The sequence below is a fragment of the Perna viridis genome, chromosome 9 (genome assembly GCF_037379345.1).
Source record: "Perna viridis isolate PV_CMFRI_1.1 ecotype Kerala chromosome 9, ASM3737934v1, whole genome shotgun sequence".
NCBI classification, from domain to species: domain Eukaryota; kingdom Metazoa; phylum Mollusca; class Bivalvia; order Mytilida; family Mytilidae; genus Perna; species Perna viridis.
Window position 1 is genome coordinate 33,907,046 of NC_142453.1, and position 20,756 is coordinate 33,927,801.

General features: G+C 32.6%; 1 protein-coding gene across 2 annotated transcripts; it reads left to right on the forward strand.

The window, feature by feature from the left end:
• The first annotated feature begins 6,504 nt into the window (after positions 1 to 6,504).
• LOC148607922 (uncharacterized) lies at positions 6,505 to 19,793 on the forward strand. Of its 2 annotated transcripts, none has more exons than XM_088544498.1 (12): positions 6,505 to 6,604; positions 7,623 to 7,656; positions 8,450 to 8,838; positions 9,366 to 9,531; positions 10,328 to 10,399; positions 10,977 to 11,123; positions 11,513 to 11,557; positions 12,518 to 12,727; positions 13,079 to 13,215; positions 13,427 to 13,491; positions 14,208 to 14,317; positions 14,821 to 19,793. In XM_088544498.1, the coding sequence occupies exons 1-12, from the start codon at positions 6,579 to 6,581 to the stop codon at positions 14,875 to 14,877; spliced, it is 1,458 nt and encodes a 485-aa protein (XP_088400624.1). In that variant the 5' UTR covers positions 6,505 to 6,578; the 3' UTR covers positions 14,878 to 19,793. The 2 variants fall into 2 exon arrangements, with proteins under 2 accessions (XP_088400624.1, XP_088400625.1); XM_088544499.1 differs by having other exon boundaries at positions 6,546 to 6,604; positions 8,559 to 8,838.
• The last annotated feature ends 963 nt before the right edge of the window (positions 19,794 to 20,756 follow it).

Sequence of the window (20,756 nt, forward strand, 5' to 3'; positions counted from 1 at the left end):
AATTTTTTCTTCTAGTATCTACCGAAAAATGTATGTACTACCCGAATAACATGCAATAGTTTTCCACTTAATTATGAATTACAATAAAATAATCCACACTCTCCATACAAAGGAGTATTTACTTACTTACTTACTGCCCTTTACGCCACTGGCGTGTAGGGCAGCAACGAAGTTCCTCCACTCTTGTCTATCATTGGCAAGTTTCTGTAATGTGCCCCAAATCTTCTTATGTTCTTTGACTTCTGCTTCAATGGTGCGTCTCCAGGTGATCTTTGGGCGTCCTCTCATGCGTTTTCCCTCAGGTGTCCAGAATAGGGCTGTTTTTGTGTTGTCTTTTGGCTCTTTTCGCAGGACATGTCCTAACCACTTCCATCTTCGTTTCATAATGATGGTGGCCATGTCTTCTTGTTGGCATCTATTAAGGAGGTCCTGATTACTGATCTTAAGAGGCCAAAATATTCTTAAGATCCTCCTCAGACTCCTGGTGTGAAAGGTTGAGAGTTTGTGTTGGTCTAACTCTGTTATCCTCCAGCACTCTGACCCATAAAGCAGGATAGGCAAGACGCACCTGTTATACAATTTTAGTTTGGTGCGGATAGTGTACTGTCCTGATCTCCAGACAAGTTGCAAGCTATTAAATGTTCCTCTTGCTTTTGAGAGTCTAAGGTGGATGTCGCTCTCCGCACCTCCATCAGTTGTAACTATACTACCGTGGTATGTGAATTTGGTGGTAAAAGGTAGACATTATTTGTGCAGTTTGATAGGTGTTGGTGTCTAGACAAAGGAGTAGATATTATTATTTATTATGTCGTTGTTTATAATTTTAGCTGATTAAATTCAGTAGAAATCAAAATATGCTCTATTCGCCTATATTTTACTCGGTTTCTCGATCTTATGGAACTTTTTCGAAGTAGAAACGACTGATTCTGTCAAGAATCCGTATTGAATAACTATACATTTAAATTTGACTTTAATTTTCTATTAATGCCCAAGTCATGTAGTGATTGTTTTCGACAGTGATAGTATAGAAACATTTTTCGCATCGACTCATCTGATAGTTTACATGACTGAGTGAAAATCAAAGTGTATTGATCATGTTTCAGTTTCAGAGTAAAATGAAATGATAAAACAATATACTTAATTTATAGAATTTGAAAACAAGTCATTTTGCAGAAGTGCTGAAATCACTATATAAGACCTACTGCAATAATGAAATAGTGTGCAAGAATCATACTTCAATAACATTAGCAAAGTTTTTACTATATAACTATATACCCTCACAAAGTATCATAGTAAATAGAAAATAACTCGATTTAAATATATATTCATCAATTTCATCATGAACTCGTGGATCGTTATGATGTATCCATCAGCACCATGAAAACTGGTTTATTCAACGGGTCATAGTTTACCTTTCCTCGTTTGTCTACCCCGGACTTGACTTTTTATGAGCAACTCGGCGGGTGTTTTTTTTTAGAAAAGCAGAGGACGCTTACCCTACCGGTGCACCTGGTCCATGCTCCCAGTTTTTAGTGGAGTCCGAGTTGCTCATTTACTTTTGTTGCTTTGTTTGTATGATTTTAGTTAATTTATGTTCTTTGTTGTGTATGTCTGTTTTTCATGTCTGGTCTTTGTCCCTGGCTTATATTCTTTTGATTACCGCTATGTATCCATCAGCACCATGAAAACTGATTTATTCAACGGGTCATAGTTTACCTTTCCTCGTTTGTCTACCCCGGACTTGACTTTTTATGAGCAACTCGGCGGGTGTTTTTTGAGAAAAGCAGAGGACGCTTACCCTACCGGTGCACCTGGTCCACGCTCCCAGTTTTTAGTGGAGTCCGAGTTGCTCATTTACTTTTGTTACTTTGTTTGTATGATTTTAGTTACTTTATGTTCTTTGTTGTGTATGTCTGTTTTTCATGTCTGGTCTTTGTCCCTGGCTTATATTCTTTTGATTACCGCTATAACCTTGGTTCCCTTGATTACTCTTTCAAAGAAGTCCATTATGAATTCTCAATAAAATTTGTAGAATGTTTTCTCAGTAACTGATTATGAAATGCTATATCTAATATTCTTAACGCACGCATGATATGCTTTTTAAAATAACGTCTCAATAAAAAATATATCGTCAAGTTAAGTAGAAAATCACTCGATTTAAATATCTATTCATAAATTTCAAAGAAGTCCATTATGAATTCTCAATAAAATTTGTAGAATGTTTTCTCAGTAACTGATTATGAAACGCTATATCTAATATTCTTAACGCACGCATGTTGTGCTTTTTTAAATAACATCTCTATAAAAAATATATCGTCAAGTTAAATAGAAAATCACTCGGTTTAAATATCTTTTCATAAATTCCAAAGAAGTAGTCCAATATGAATTCTCAATAAAATGTGTAGAATGTTTTTTTTTCAGTAATTAATCATGAAATACTACATCTTGTGAATTTTAAAGAAATAGGCCCATATATTCATTTCAAAAAAATATGTAGAAAATAATTTTCTCAGACAAATTGATATACATATAATAAAGCATAACGAAAGTCTTTAACTTAACAAAAAATATTTATCACAGTTTCCTAAACCAACAAATCTGTTGTTAATATATTTTGTGATTTTTTTTTATTAAGAAAATCAACAAATAGCTTCGTTTGGAAATTTAATATTAATTCAATTTTAAATGGATTTGAACAATTGGGTAGGTCTTAAATTATGATTTCTATCTTTAAAACATTACCAATAGTGCCGAAACGCTATATATTAAAACTCGATGGGTTATTAAGTGACATAGTAAACCTACACAAAAAAATCAAACATTTCATATAATTGTTTTCAAAACGCAAAGTTTTGATATCTATCGATTTGTCGTTGGGTAGTCACCCATATTTAACCCTTACAGATCTCCGCTACAAGGAGATAAAAAATTGCAAACTCATCATGCGTTGATTTGCTTTTGTCATTAGATGGGATTTTACTGGAACAATTAATTCATAAAATTGTTCTGCAAATGCAGAATGCTTAAAGATAAAGACCATCCATCGGGACAAGAAACGCAAAAAATACTAAACAATTTAACAAAAATGTTGGTAGAAACTTTACAGTTACATTTAGAAGCCTCATTGAAAGGCTTACAAAAACGTACTCCAAATCGTCTTCCAAATATTCTGAAGAAGATGTCTTCACAATGCTGGAATTTTTGATCTACGACATATTTGTCCAGTGTGATGGACGCGTTTTTTTTCAACAAACGATTAGCATTCCAACGGGAACAAAGTGTGTTCCTCTTCTTGCTGACATATTCCTTCACTCTTACAAGGATGACTTTATAGCTGATCTGATCAAAAAGGAGAAACATCGTTTAGGTAGTTCCTTTAATCTCAGTTTCTTCTCTATAGATGACGTATTATCGTAAAACAATTCTAGTTCCGGGGATTTGATACAGCGCATCTATCCCACAAAGGACGTAAGATAAAGTAAATTCCAGACACTGTGAAGTCAGCCTCAAATCATGACATACATTTACACCATACGAAAACGCTATGACTTTTTATTCTATATTGTCAACTTGCCTTTCATCTGTGGCAACATTTCTTCAGTACCTGCGCATGGAGTTTTCAAATCACAACTCACACGTTATGCCAGAGCTTGCCCTAACTACGCAGACTTTTTTGTATCGCTTCTTACAATTAGGTTTCTGGAACAAGGTTATGTTGCTACAAGATTGAAGTCATCACTACAGAAGTTGGAGGTTATTATGAACTCGTAGATCGTTACAGTGTACCCATCTGCACTATCTGTAAACTGATTTGTTCATCATGTCATAATTTTCTTTTCTTCTTTCGTCCACACTGGATTTCACTTTTTATGAGCAACTCGATGGGTGTTTCTAGAAAAGCAGGTTACGCTTACCCTACCAGTGCACCTAGTCCATAATCCCAGTTTTTAGTTGAGTCCGAGTTACTTATTTGCTTTTTGTTACTTTGTATGTATAATTTTAGTTACTTTATGTACTTTATGTTCTTTGTTGTGTATGTCTGTTTTCCATGTCTGGTCTTTGTCCCTGGATAACATTCTTTTAATTACCGCTATAACCTTGGTTCTGTTGATTATTCTTTGTCAAGTTCGAGTATTTATTTAATGAAACACACCTTTTACAGTTTATAGTTGTTGAATTTCAAATTATATTTTTCATAAAGATTTCACTTGAAATATTAATTGTACTGTTTAGATCAAGTTACGTTTACATTCTATTTTTGTTATACAGAGAAATCCGAATTATTTGCCAGTCGTTTAAATCTTTATTATGCAATATTGTAGACCATATATTAACCGCGGTCACAGTTTTATTGTATGCATTTGTCTCCCTATTATTCACCCATACAAGTTATTTTAAATCTCTTGATGTATTAAATTAAGAGATCTTTTTTTTTATTTTAACGCTGATAATTAGTATCGTTGTCATTTAAGATGACATATAGGAACTTTAAAGAAATGGAAGCTTTCATTTAAACATAATACACATTTCCGTCCACAACTGAATTGCGATACTCTAAAGCAAAATGCCCCCAGGAGTCTGAGCCGCTCACCTGTTTATTTTTGTTTACTTCAGAAGGGAATAACTCTAACAAGGAATTGTCAAACAATTTTGACTCAAAGACTCAAAGAAGACTGTGGTAGGAAACTACAAATATTAATCTGCTAAAATCGGGCCATGCAATATAAAATATTCCTCAATATCAATACAAATTCTATTTCATTGCACGCTTAATTTTGCTTACCGTGAAAACAAAACCGCGTTCATGTAGAAATAAACGAAAGGTTTGAATAGTCAATTTAATGCTTTTACAAAAATCTAGGATGCTTGGCATATCGAATGTCGTTTGTTAACGAAGAAATTTAGAATACATAAATTGTGAAATCAGCTGTGACGGTATTGTAGCACACACCTTCATACTTTATGTGATATATATATATATATATATATATATCTTAGTTCCGACTGTGTGTTTGGAGACCACAAATGTAAATCTCAAATTTTATTGTTATTCTTAAATACAACTTTCCCAGAAACAAAACAACTGTAATGATGAATAACATACAGTATATACATTTGTAAAGGAATTCTATTTCGTTTTTTTTCTCAACTTACATGACTTTTTGGTGATTTCTGAAACTAGTTAATATTTTTTATTTTGGTTATACGTTGCACATTTATTGTGTTTCACCGTATCTCCTCTTTTCTTCTATCACGTGAATTTAAAAAGCGTTTCCTGGAAAATCTATAAATCATGACAGTTTCTTACTATTAACTATATATGGTTATTATGTAGCTTTACAAGATATAACAAACAGTTTGGATCCTTTTCCAAAAACAAGTATGACTTTTGACTAGAAAACTATTGACCAAACTTTACGACAAACGTGATGACTTTTCATTCAAAGTTGTCAACTTTCCTTTTATCTGTGGCAACATCCCTTCAGCACCTGCATATGGAGTGTTTATATCACAACTCATACTTTATGCCAGAGTTTGCCGAGACTACGCATACTTTTTGTATCGCGCAAGAATTCTAACAAATAGGCTTCTGGAGCAGGATTATGTTGCTAAAAGATTGAAGTCATCACTACAAATGTTTTATGGCCGTCATCATGAATTCGTGGAATGTTACGGTGTATCCATCTGATTTGTTCAACGTGTCGTAGTTTTCCTTTCCTCTTTCGTCTACCCCGGACTTGAATTTTTATGAGCAACTCGGCGGGTGTTTCTAGAAAAGCAGAGGACGCTTACCCTACCGGTGCATCTTGTCCATACTCCCAGTTTTTAGTGGGGTCCGAGATGCTCATTTGCTTTTGTTACTTTGTATGTATGATTTTAGTTACTGTTTTCCATGTCAGGTCTTTGTCCCTGGATTACATTATTTTGATTACCGCTATAACCTTGGTTCCCTTGATTACTTTTTTAAATAAGAATTAGTTTTCAGACTATAGATACAAACCTGACTCTGTGTCGTACTGGGCCTGCTTTTGATACACCTAGTTTACTTGAAATTTACAATGAATACTGCAGCCTTTAAAAAAGATAACAAACAACTTACTATCAAACACACCAGACTCTTGTTTGCAAACTTTTAAAGGGTATATTTCAAAGGCGATCAGGTTAAATTTAACATACGAAGTATGTATGATTTTAGTTACTTTATGTTCTTTGTTGTGTATGTCTGTTTTCCATGTCTGGTCTTTGTCCCTGGAATACATTCTTTTGATTACCGCTATAACCTTGGTTCCCTTGATTACTCTTTTAATACTAAATCTGGTTTTGTTGATCAAACATTGGTGAATAAGCGTACAAAATCTACTGCATTTTTCTCATTCACTGAAGTATAAAGTCTTCTTATCAATAGTATGCTTTATAATTGTATCAAGATTAAACCTTTAATTTAGGTTCACTTAACGTTTCGAGGAAATTCGATTTTACGTGATCAACGATAACCATATAAGGTCATTTTATTTCTTTTCTCGGCAATATATAAAGTGTCGTTCCTTTTTAGTTCAATTACTAATACTTTCGGATCTATGGTCTCCGTTAGCTTCAAGACAAGGTAGGATTAAATCAATAATATCTAAGTCTTACTTGCATTATTACTTTTCGTATTTTATTTTTTTTCACCTCAAATCATACAGAAACAATTAAGTTCGTATTATTTACACTATTTTTACTGCATATACTTAGGATAATCATTTAAGCTCGTAAAAAGAAAGAAGTAATTTCAAAAAATAGTTTTAGTACAATTTCACCTCAAATCATACGGAAACAATTAATTTCGTTATTTACACTCTTTACGTTGCATATACAGAGGATAATCATTTCAGGTCGTAAAAAGAAGAAAAGTAATTTCAACATTCTAATATTAGTGAAAATTTAACTGGCTGTATAATTAAATTAGGAAATAGCGGGAAATGTTTTACGATATAATTCATTTAATCATTTAATCAAAATGGCGTTTTCATCAATATCCCAACTGTAGAAAATCTTCTTTTAACGTTTATAGGTATCTTTCGCCAGTCGGTTTTTTGTTTTTGTTTTTTTTTTTTTTTGGTTTTTTTGTTTTGTGTGTGTGTGTGTGTGTGTGTGTGTGTGTGTGTGTGTGTGCGTGCGTGTGTGCGTGCGTGCGTGTGTGTGTGTGTGTGTGTTGAATGTTTTGTTTTGCTGATTATTTGTTTGGTTTTTATTTCCGGTTTTATATATTTTACTTTCTTGTGTCTTATTTTGTTTTGATGATTCTTCGAACTTTCTAAATGTACTGTTTTAATAGCTAGTTGTTTTTTATTTTTATTTCAAAATGGTTTAAATGTAATGTATATCTATCAACAAATTCAATAGACTTATGTGAACATACTAAATTTAGTTTTCTGGTTTTGTTTTATAATACATGTAATACGAACCAACAAGTCAAAAAATTCGTAATGCTACAGTATTTTTGTTTTAAATAACAAAGTGACATTGTGATAACCAATATGCATCGTAACAGTTGATTGTAAATTGATCGGAGATGTTCATTATATTGGTATTATCGGAAGTCACCAGTATTCATTCTCGTTTTCTCTTTCTCTTTTTAGGACACAAAGGATGTTGTTTAAACTTTACAGTTTGGTAAGTGGTTTGTTTTCTTAAGTATAAATTACTTTAATTTTTGTCCAATGTAATATGGAATGCTGAAAGAAAATGAAAGAATTTACAATTATAGTCATCATTTTAAGTGAAATGTATTTAAAAAATTCATAAAAGTATTACAATTAAACGATACAGTATTGCAATGTAGATTGAAACCCGCGGGGGCCACTTTCGTTAAAAAAAGGTCTATTTTTTCCACAGAACCTTTCATGATCAGGGTTGCAATTTTTACCCTTGTCGATAAAAGGATTATCTTTACATAACTTTATTATTGAGGAATGTATAAATCACTTGTCATACAGAGAGTCAGTTACAAATCACTCTCTGTTTTAACATATGTTTAACTAAGGCTAATTAATCAATGATGAAAGTATATCAGTATAGCAATATATAGCAGTAGAACATTTTACCATTGCATATTAAAGACAGTGTGTGATTGTCAAAATCACCATAAAGTCATTGACTGGGTTACCTTTGATATGGTATGATTTTTGAAATGCCATAAACAGGATCCCGTTGAAACTAATTGTCATTCTTAAATGAGCATTGTAGCTAATATATGTTTTTCGATTACAAATACTGAAATGTTAAGAATTGTCAGTACAAAAAAGATTATACTACTCATGTATAGGGAGGGCATTTTGTTGTTTAAATCAACTCTTTAAAATGAACATCATCTTAGGTTACAGCTACGAACTTAAACTGAATCCTCCGTATTATTAAATATTAATATTGTATGCTGTCTTAATTAACCTTGATTACTTGATTCCAGGTTTGTCTGTTATATTTGATAAATAAAGAACATACGATTGCTTTCGGGTTTGAAGAGGGCCACATTTTTCATTCTGAAAGTACAGAAGAATCTTTGTTTTATTCCAAAGAAGAGAGCAGCAGTGATAGGGATGTATTGATTAAAGTCAATGATGGGTTCATGGGTGACTTTTATCGCTCCATGAGACAGCAGTCTGCACGTATTTTAAATGTTATTGCTTCAAACGAAGCAAACTGCTCAAGTGTAGAAGGGGAAAATATGAAAGAATTGAAGGAAGAATATGAAAAGAAGTTCCAGGGATTGCACAATGTTATTCAAGAAATGAAAGTAGAAATTTCTTCTAAACAGTTCAATAGTGCCTCAGAGGAACAAGAAGCCAAGGAAAAAAGGCATGTTGTTTTGTATTGTTTGTTTGTTTGTTTAATTTTGTTTTTGTTTTTGTTTAACGTTTTGCATAGTCATATCAATTGAATTACGAAACAAAAAATCATTTATAGGCATATCTATCCATGTACTCGAGACAAAATGTTGTTGATAAATCTTAACAGAAATAAATTTTTAATTGAATAATTACTTGGGTCAAAAGAAAACACCGAAGTAGCATTAGTTTTTAAAAATATCTGTAATATGGTATTTTCACTATGGATAAAGCACTAATTCATATCATTTGTTTAATATCTATGTTTGTATTGTTCGGTAAAACACTTGAGCTTGGACCTACAAAAGAGTCTCATATATACAGCTAAATCGCTTTACAAGGATAAAATTACTGACAATCACCACGTCGAGTGCTATACAAGAGACATGTTCAGTTCATCCTTCCGTAGCTTCTGAGTTCATCTCCGATTTGGTTTCTGCAGAAAATCGCTATTAATGTTATTATTGGGGCAAATCCCTAATATAATTCATATTACAGGTTAAGAGAATTGGAAGATGAAAAACTGCAGTTGAAAACAGAAAGAGATGCCTTATCTCGTGAGCTTAATCATTTGAAGATAGACTTTGAACAACTGAATGCAGAATACAAAAAAATGAAAAATGATTACGAGGAAGTATCAAAACAGAAGTCTGTATTGAAAAAGGTATTAATAGTTGTATAATTCGTTTATATTTTTTTATTCTTCTTTTGTATGATAAGAATGTCTTTTGTTACGATTTTATTTTACTATTGTCCATGGATTGTCTGTTTTCCATGTCTGGTCTTTGTCCCTTGATTACATTCTTTTGATTACAGCTATAACCTTGGTTCCCATGATTACTCTTTCATCATATCGTGGACTATAGGACTGATGAAACAATTAGAACTATCTTTCAAATATTTTAACATTTGTAATTTACATTTATTTGAAACCCGAGCTTCTCTGTCACAAAATCTTTTGCAAAAATGAGGAGGCGGAGAATGGCGGGTTGAGTTACAGTAACAAAAAACGTGTCAATCAAATTGTATTATTTTAAAATCGGTATTTCACATGTTTTGTGTTCTTGACCTTTGTGCCCAGTATGTCTCTGTTGAAATGTCGGGTCTACATTTCATTTTATTTTGTTCTCTGTATTTTGTATATATATCGTCTCTTTCTCGTGTGTTCTCATTTAGGCTTTTTTTACGTATTTGAATCATTTCACTGCTGCAGTGCTGACGCTTGGGTATTTATTTTTTGCCGATATTCGATGCATAGAAGAATAGTTTAGACGGTAGACTAGGCTCACAATTCAATTGTTACAATGTGATTGGGAAGCAAAATAATACATTATTTTGAAACGAAATAACCCACGAGACATTCACTTATTGTGCAAATACATAATTACAAAACAAAGTAATAAAAGATGGTAAAAAATAAGGTGGTTAAAGAAACTTACTTTTTTATGTGTATCTTTAAGGAACACGATGATACAATTGTAGCAATGACAGAGATCAAGCTTCAGTTAGCAGTGACTGAAAAAGAAAATAAGGTAATAGTACATGTATCCTGTATTAGTAACCATTATCCAATTCAAAAAGGGATAAGTATCAATCAGCAAACACATGTTGCTGTAAAAAAGACATTCTTCAATCGTTTCTGTTTCCATAAATTAACAAGTCATTATATTCAAGGGAACTAAAAAGCATACACAGAAAACAGCAAACACGGACACACTTAAACACGGGAATAAACCAATGTGCGTTTGAAAGGCAAGCATAGCTGGTTGTGCTGTTTGTTAATGTGACGAGCTTCGAGTTTGTTATGATGTTGAAACTAAATACCTTGGGTTGATATTTTGCGATGTTCAATTTTCACTCATTTGAAACCGATCAGTATTGCTTGCCAAGGATGAATATAACATATACCAAATGCTGCGCATTGTAGAATTTCTAGGATTTTTATTTGATTGTTTGCCTTCGTTTTGTTTTTGTTTTGTATTCGTTTTGTGTTGTCATGTTATTTTTGTTATTGTTATTTTTTTTAATGATTATCATTTTTTATTTGTTATTGTGATGTGTGTAATTATTATGCGATCTTTCCCTTTACTCTTACATGAAAATGTTTAGGTACTTCAAGACGCAAGCAGTGGGCTGTCAGGCACTAAATATGTGTCCGCTCAGAATATTTTAAAAGGAATGGTAAACCTGAGCGATCGAATACAAAAAAAGCTACAAAAGATTGAAACTGATGTGAAAAAGAAGCAGCAGGAGGAGGTTGGTATATATATAACACTTATTTTGTTTAATGATTGTTTTGTTTTGTTTTGTTTTTTGTTTTTGTTTTCTTGTTTTTTTTTTGTGGTTCTTTTTTTCTTTCTTTTTTTTTCTTTTTTTTTTTTGGGAGGAGGTCTAATGACTTAAATAAGTATGTTGATATATTTGTATAATACAATTATTCTGTTCATTACAAAAATGACAAATATGATACTAGTATTTGATATCACGGAACTGAAAAAAATCTTACAAGCCAATTAAATATGCAAAACATAAAATGTACATATCATATTGGTTAACATTGCTTGGGTGAAGTTTTAGCTTGATAAGATATGTTTGAAGTATGCTGTTGGGTTTTTTCTCACAAAACGGTTACTTTATATTTTCAGTTAAAGAGCTACATGCAGAGAATGGAAGAAAATTACAAAATGCATGTAAGTATTTAAAGTACTGAATAGCCTTCTTGAACAGAAAAAATGTAAAACATGAAAAATTAAACCCAGATCCATGTTAATAGAATTGTCACTTTTCTATATTTTAAATAATAAGAAGTGAATCATTGAGTCCCTCAATGATATTTGTGGATTTTGATTAATGTGAACCCCAGTGTAACAATATTACAAACGACCTCAAAACATTAATTACAAACTACCTAAAAACATTAATTACAAACGATCTCAAAACTCTAGAAGAAAAAACAAAGTAGAAGTTAATTGAAAATTGGACTAAAACAATAAACAAAAGTCCAATAAAAGGAGAAAAGAAAACACACAGTTGCCTGTATTAGTTCTACTAAATTCCTGTGTAACGTTCCTGATCATGCACATTGTCAAGATAAGCGACATGATCTATTTGTGAAACCTCTTCAGAGCTGTTTTAAAGTCGGAGTTAGGGGTGAACGTTCCCTAACGAAAATTAATTATTCTAAATGTGAAGATGATAACGCATTATAGTGATAATAATAAACAAGTACTATCTTTAAAAAGATAGCCGGCGCAGTAAAATCTTGTTATTTTTACTTATAAGATTCTACATTTCATTCAAGTAAAATTATAACACATGGAACGCAATTTCAATTTTCGATACAGTTTTTTTTTCGAATGCCACTAACTTACCGGTATTTGGCCAATCGGTAAACAGAATCGCTATCAGGTGACTTGCATTTCCATAGAAGAGCGTTCTTAAGGTCAAAGTATAAAAAGCAAAACTATACCGACTGCGTCGAAAAAAATATATTATCATTAGCACAATCTTTTAGCAATATCCCCATTATTCTTTCACCGTATGTTGTATTATCCAAAGTATGTAAAATTTGCAGTTAAGGATAGTGGTGACATTTAGTGTAGTTATAATTTGTGAGCATGCAAAATAATAATACGACTTGAATTGTTCAGGTTTCACATGAAGTTGCAAGATTCGAAAAGAAGCTCAAATATCAAAAAGATGAAGATATGAAACATCTGAAAGCTTTAGCAGAGAGTCATAAAAAGGAAAAAGAAGCGTTGCTTGAACAGATTGCAGCTTATGAGGCATATTTTTCAGAAGATACAGATAAGATTAAACGACTTCAAGAAGAGCAAGTTAAAGTTTTTGCAGCATCTGCGGTATGTTATTTTTAGCTACTATTATCATGGCAAGTTCCTTTCACTTTCCCTCTTTACAATATACAAAGGGGTAACAATGAACGCACCTTACACATAAAATCTCACTTGGATATTATAATATCATCATGTACTTACATCATTTTAGGGCAAACACTAGGTATTCATTATAGTGAAAGCAAATAAAATAGCAAGGTTTTTCTATTATTTATACTGTGGTACTTGCATTTGCATTATCGCTAGAGCTGATTAAATACACAATGTATATACATTGTAATGTTGATATTTTTTCCTGAAATACACTGATAGACTGCTTGGTTAGGTACTTACTAGAATGAATGCTTTTATTTCCAGAATTTCACAGCTGAATCAAGCAGAAGAGGTGGTTTGGAAATCAATTTCGTTCTCAATTCCGCTTCCGCCTTCGAGTCTTCACTTTTTTATGAGGAAATAGAGATTCTTGAAGCATCTGTTGATGCATTGGAACACCAGTGAGTACAACAAAAATATCAGTTAATTTTTACCAACACCCTATGAAACACTGAGCAATGACAAAAGAAACTTTTTTAAAGACACGGATGTAAAGCGTGTCTTTGAAGAAAAGTTTCTTTTGTCATAAGCAAGTCAGAATTGCCTTCATTTAAAGGAAACAATGTGTTCTTTTTTGTGTTAAAGTGTTAACCTAATTTTAATATTTTGCAGAACTGGCATCAAGAATCATAAATTGAGTTCACAGATATTCCAACAGATCTTGAAGAAGGCATTGGGTATGGTATAACTATTCTATCAGTTACTGACAATAGCTTGATCTTAGAAAGCTATATTATAAAACGCTATGCACGTGGTATATAAAATTAAACACAAACATGAGCGATAACTAGGTATTGAAGATGTATATCGTAGAAAGGTTTTTACAGAAACTTTTTGTCGTGGATTGTACATTAAATACGTGATTGTTTAATATAGATGTATTTAAAAGAGTAATCAGTGGAACCAAGGTTATAGCGGTAATCAAAAGAATGTAATCCAGGGACAAAGACCAGACATGGAAAACAGACATACACAACAAAGGACATAAAGTAACTCAAATCATACATACAAAGTAACAAAAGTAAATGAGCAAATCGGACATTAAAAACTGGGAGCATGAACCAGATGCACCGGTAGGGTTAGCGTCCTCTTTTTTTCTAGAAACACCCGCCGAGTTGCTCATAAAAAGTCAAGTCCGGGGTAGACAAACGAGGAAAGGAAAACTATGGCCCGTTGAATAAATCAGTTTTCATGGTGCTGATGGATACACCATAACGATCCACGAGTTCATGATGACGACCATAAAACTTCTGCATCTGCAGTGATGACTTCAATCTTGTAGCAACATAACCCTGAGAAGAGTTGTGGTTTCTTTTTAGACCACTTTAATCCACTTGTTAAGCCTTCTTATAAAGTCTGTACCTCAACTGGTAATTTTCTAAATGTCTTACAGATCTTCTTCCGGAGAATTTGAGGACAAAAATATTAAGCTGGCTAGGAGGTGTGGATTTTAATGAAAGAGATGACAGAAGCCGTTACCACACATTACTGGGTGTTACTGAAGTGAGTAGTAAAGTACACGTAGATTGTTATTCATATTTCTTTTAATATTCCAGATGAATTTACTTAAAAAATGAAAGCATTTCGTATATCACACAGAATTGAACAAAGACAATTGATATGACATTAAATCTTACGTAATGAAAATATTTTCCACATGAATCTCCAAAGACATTCTTGTAAAGCATAATGTATATAAATGGCACTCACTTAATCTTAAATATTGTTCAATTTTACTGATGTCCGTGTTTTCTATCATTGACGGCTACATGTGATATGTTTCTGTGCTTGTAATTTAGTTTTCGTTTTTTTTTTTTCTTTTTTCATATGATTACTCAAATCTAATTAATGCCCATGTCAAAAGGAATTGACTGAAACCACTTGATCTAGGAATGGAATTTCCTTTTGCAAACCTTAGTTACATGTTAACACAATTAATATTTTTGTTTTACATGCGTTGTCAGTCAACTTATACTAACGCTATGTTGTTGGGTTTTATTTAACAGAACACACCGGAACTTCAATTGCAAGCAGCTGATGAGGTAGAACATTTGCATGATTAGTTTACAGCATGTAGTCACAATTTGTACGTTATCACAGATGTCATGTTCACATATTTGTACGTGTTTAAGAGTTTCCAAGGATTCGTATGTCCTAAGATTTTCATATTTTTGTGGCTTTAAAATAATATGTATAGCAATGTCGCGGTGTAATTTCCAATGCAGACCGAGTTTTTCAATACGAAAACGTCGTCCCCTATAAGATACACAATAGTCTATTCTAAGTTATTAATTCATTGTTTGTGTTTTTCTTTAAAGTGTTTAGTAACAGGAAGTCACAGAAAAAAAGAAACTGTACAAAAAAATCAGTTCTTTTGACAATAATTTACAAAAGACGATTGATTCATCGATGGCATTTTCTTCTTTTTCTAATTTTTTTCACTACTGCTGTTTATATGATTATTTTTAACATACCATATCGTACAATTGGTATATATTTAAAAGATGAAAAAAATAAAGCACATATAGAACGAAACATGTTTACATGTAAGTAGGAAAAAACCGATTTCGTATTAATTTTGCACTGAAAATATGTACATCGTGTACATGTAATTTTTTCATCTTTTACTGTCAACATGTACGAGGCCCAATATTGGGAAAAGTGCACAGCAGTTTGAATCAATTCATAAATATCGACAACCCTTGGAAACATAAGGCACTTCCGTCGGCTTATTCTGGGCTTCAAGGGAAGATAAAAGATTGAACAGCAGTATCTTCTACCCAACTTCTTTCAGGATAGTCGTGAATGTCTTCGTCTGGACAAAATATTTAACAATTAACAAGAGTTTTATACACATGTCCTATATACCATATTTCTATAACCATCAAATTAAACAACCATTAACAAACAAATTTCTGCTCATATTTCCCGTGTATTCTTCCTGTTAAATATTGCATTTCTATCTCGGGAAGTTTGTAAATTCCTTATTGTTAATTGGTTACGGAATGATTTATTTGTGTATTAGTTTTGTAGACCATTCCATCTATCATTTGTTACTTAATAGATGTCGGATTCTCAGAGAGTAGGTGTCAAGATAGTAGAAACATGGATTGTTCTCGTGATATGTGCTATACGGATATGTACATGATTTAGATTATGCACTTAGCGCCACTTTTTCAAATGTTTGTGATTGTTATTTAGATATTCATTACCAATCCTCGGTACAGAAAGTTATCTCAGTCTGTCATATGACTCAGATACAAGCCTCAAATCTATTAATAAAGTTGTCTAATCGAAGCGACGAAGAATCATAGATTCTAACTTTCCCATTACATTTATTTGTCGGTTACTTGACTTTTCGCTTTCGTGTAGTTTTTTCCCTCGTGTTGAAAAAAAGAAACGTAAGTCCGATTTGTATAAGTGGGAACTCCAAGGAGAGGCAAATATTACTTCTAATAACTTAATGCAACGTTGATGACCGTTGTACGTGTTTAAGAGAGTTGTATAGATTCAGTGCCTGTTTGTAGTGGCGTATTACGGCAGGTACTGCTTAGGCCGTACCACAATGTTTTGTTGGTGCGTAATACCGTACCTAAAATTCTTGTCAAACAATAAAAAACAGGGTAATTTACTTCGTAACTAATAAAAGCAGGTACAAATATATGTGGTCGTTACCCTTGACATACAAGTCGAGATTTGGGTGCTACGCCTCAGGTTTGCTTTTGTTTTTGATTTATCTGATTACATTATTACACATTACCAAAACACGGTGCATTTGGGGGTTTAGTTTTCAACCAACTACAGTCGCGATCACTTCTAACCTCTCTTCGATACTGTTAGGTTTCGCTGTCATAAAACTGTTCTATACTGTCAGAAACTGTTCTGACCCGCGACACAAATTGTCAAGGCCTGTCAGGCTTTGGACAAGCTCTGTCATAATCTGTCATTGGTCCTGACACCTTCCAGTCAGGCACTGTTCTAGATAGAACAGGTACGTGGATTAGAGGAGTTCCTGACAGATTCTGACAGTCATTAGCTCGAGAATACTTCTCTGCCTGAATTACATACAGTTCATGTACGTTATTTCGAAAAATAGCCGTAGCAACCGAATCCCGATTCGTACGACGAGAAGGAAGCCTTGTTGTGTTTAAACTTGATTTTTTTTTTCAATTTATGACCCGACTTTTATGTATGGCATGCAGCACCAACAAACTGTATTGCCTGCCTAACCTGCTATACGCCCCTGACTTTACAGAATTTGGACTGAATTCTTTTTGTTGTGGATCTAGACACCGGTATGATACAGAGTACCTATATATAATGACAATTTTAAATTGTTTATACAGAAATTTTAGACCTTTATGAAGCTTTAAAGTGTTCACAATCATACACTTTGAAAGAATATGACATATCACCCACATGGTATTTATATTACAAAAGAAATAGTATTTTAGTCAATAAGTTTAGACTCTCATGGATTTTGCAAGAATAAGATATTTTTTAAAGAATTTTGACTCAAATAAACGTGTCACAGCTACCCACATGATAGTTATATTGAAGAATTTAGCATTTCAGTCATTAATTTTAGACCCTCATGGAAATTAAAAGTGTGCGCACTCATACATTTTGCAAGAATATGACATTTTTAAAGAATTTTGATTTAAATTAATATGTTGTAGCCACTATATAATAGTTATATTGAAATAACTAGCATTTTATACCCTCAAGCAAATTAAAAGTGTGCGCACTCATACATTTTGCAAGAATATGACATTTTTAAAGATATTTTTACTCAAATCAATATGTATGTCGCAGCCCCTATACGATAGTTATATCGAAAATTTTAGCATTTTGGTCATTAATTTTAGACCCTCATGGAAATTAGAAGTTCCCGCACTCATACATTTTGCAAGAATATGACATTTTTAAAAGAATTTTGAATTAAATAAATATGTCGTAGTCCCAATATGATAGGTATGTTGAAATAATTAGCATTTTAGTCATTAATTTTAGACCCTCACGGAAATTAAAAGTGCTCACACTTAGAAGTTCCCGCACTCATACATTTTGCAAGAATATGACATTTTTAAAGAATTTTGTCTCAAATTAATGTGTCACAGAAACTATATGATAGTTATATTGAAAAATTTGGCATTTTAGTCGTTAATTATAGACCCTCATAGAAATTTTAGGTGCGGACAATCATACATATGCTGGAATATGACATTTTGAACAATTTTGACATAAATATATGTGTCACAGACACCCACATGACAGTTATATTGAAAAAAAATGGCATTTTAGTCAATAATTTTAGACCATTATAAAAGATAAAACTGCTCAAACTCGTACATTTTGCAGATTTTTTTTTAGAATTTTTACTTAAATACAGGTGTCACATTCATTAACATGAATCTAACTTTTTTTTATTTCTATACGTTCTACATATAAGACCATGCGGGTAAATTGGAAGTGTTCACACTCATATTCGTTGCGAAAAGTGGCATTTTGAGAAATTTTTTTCCGAAATATTGAGGTATCAGTCACCCATTTAATGCTAAAATTGTCAATTTTAACATTTTGTAGAATGATTTGTGCCCCTTATGTTATTAAAAGTAGCTTTCACTCAAAAATTACGTTTTCAATCTTGAACTTCGAGAGAATTACCAAACATCTGAAAGTTATCGGATACCACTTTTACATTTAGAACAGAAACATATACCTTTAACTTTATAATGAAATAATTTAATTCAATTAATATCACAGGTCTATAAAGAACGTAAAAATAAAGTATACAATGATAATTTTTGAATGATGGTGACTGGACCGTGATCGACGAAAATTGGAACATGAACAAAGATCGAGTGATTGTGGGATGATGATCGCGACGAGCTCTATATATATAATTGGAAATTCTACATTTTTGAAATCAAGATTTTTTTTCCTAATTTTTGCTAATTTACATTAGACACAGTTTCATTTATTAATCGCGGACTTCCTGTTCTAAATCACGTCACACAGAATAGAAAGATTTAGTGTCGGAAACTGCCCAGGGGTATCACAATTTAGAACAGCTTTACGTATTTTCTTTGTCACGACCCAGGACAGTTTCTGTCAGGATCTATCAGGGAATAGGGCAAAATGTGTTCTGACCAAGGACAGCCTCTGTCAGACCCTGTCAGGATCTGTCGGGATTTCTGTTCCATCTGCTGTCGTAGAACAGTTTTCCTGGAAGATTCTGACAGAATCTGAGAGAGATTAGAAGTAATCGCAACTGTAGTTCAAATATAGTTTTTAAAAAAAAATAATGATTATGATAGCAATGAAGAGACATCGTGCCATTCATTTCCTCCTCTTTTTAGTGTATGGGAGAAGAATTTGGTACATAGTATATCTTTTTATATACAGTAATTAACACCCATATTATTAATTTTAGCTTTTATCTTTAGTTATATGCATCTATATTGTACTATAATTTGGAAAAGGACAAAATTGACTTTCCTATTACAATACATGTATCTTACCTTTAGTTATGTATATTGTACTATAATTTGGAAAAGGGCAGAATTGACTTTCCCATTACAATATCTTACCTTTTTTTTATTTCAAATGCTGAAAAAAAATATATATATCAAAGTCTTTTCATACATTCCGGCTTTTAAAACCGGGAGATATATGTTGATAATGTTGTCCTTCTTCCTATAGAAGTCCCCTAAAGTTTAATATATTTGTATAATAGGGCAAATTTGCCTTGTTAACCTGTGACGTCAGTATCTAAGTTTCCTTGGAAGAATTACTGTCATTCAAAGTTGGAATTACAAGATTACTGATAATAGCAGCTAATGATATACAGGTATTCAACGTACATACATGCAGATTCTTATTTAGTTTGTATAGAGAATTTGATGTTTTAAATATATATGTGTGTACGCTTTTATATACTACATAATAAAACGGGTGTTATATATCAATCTTTAAACCATTAGTCTCGTTTTGTTCGTTTGTTTAGTTTTTTTTTTTTAGTTTTTTTTTTTTATGAATGCACAGAGAGGTCTTTCCATGATATAAGAAATGAATTCCAGAAGAATCTATAAAGCCGAGATCTCCAATAATTAGACGAAAAACAGGTTACACAGCACGAAGGGACTAAAAAGTAAACACATAAACGAGGACAATATACCCAACTAACGATGGGAATGAACCAGGATATATATATATAGATGTTGTTATGTAGGATAGAGGATCAAATTAATGATGCATGTCACAACAAATCAACATATACAAACGTCTCAGAATGTGACGACTCTATTCGCTACACTACTCCATCGGATCAAATTGATATAGGGAAGATATGTAAACGTATAGAAAGGTCTGAAATATTTCCAACGATGTTCTCGAAGTCGTACCGCTGTGACATCTATGGCAACCCGATGGAGCAGTGTAGCGAATAGAGTCGTCACATTCTGAGACGTTATATATATGCAATACATCTTTTATTTCCCACTTCCTCTGAAACCGCTGAATAGATTTAATGAAACTTTCACAATTTGTTATTTATCACATAATGCCATTAAATATATGCACTTCTAATTTGGTATCTGGAGAGGGTATCATCTAGAAAGTATAATTAGCTCACAGTATTTCACGTATAATTAGTTTTTTTTTAATTAAGACTACGCCAGGAAGACACGGCTTCCATTGATAAGTGTATTGATTTACATTTTGTACATTTGTATGACAGTAAATATTTCATGCAGCTCAGGACGAGGACAATTGACTCAGAGTATGCACACTATACCTTGAGACCATTAAGGCGTTTCTGCTTATAGATGGAGCAAGCAATATAATGTAATTCATAGGATGCATATCAACCGGGCATTATTCATTTGACAGTGATACCGTTATAGGTTGAGTGTTCACGCTATTCCTGCAATGATTTCAC

Coding starts and splice junctions, on each gene's coding strand:
- LOC148607922 (XM_088544498.1), top strand. CDS start 6,579: ATGGTCTCCGTTAGCTTCAAGACAAG. Junction 7,657..8,449: donor TGTTTAAACTTTACAGTTTG/GTAAGTGGTTTG, acceptor ACTTGATTCCAG/GTTTGTCTGTTATATTTGAT. Junction 12,728..13,078: donor AAGTTTTTGCAGCATCTGCG/GTATGTTATTTT, acceptor TTTTATTTCCAG/AATTTCACAGCTGAATCAAG.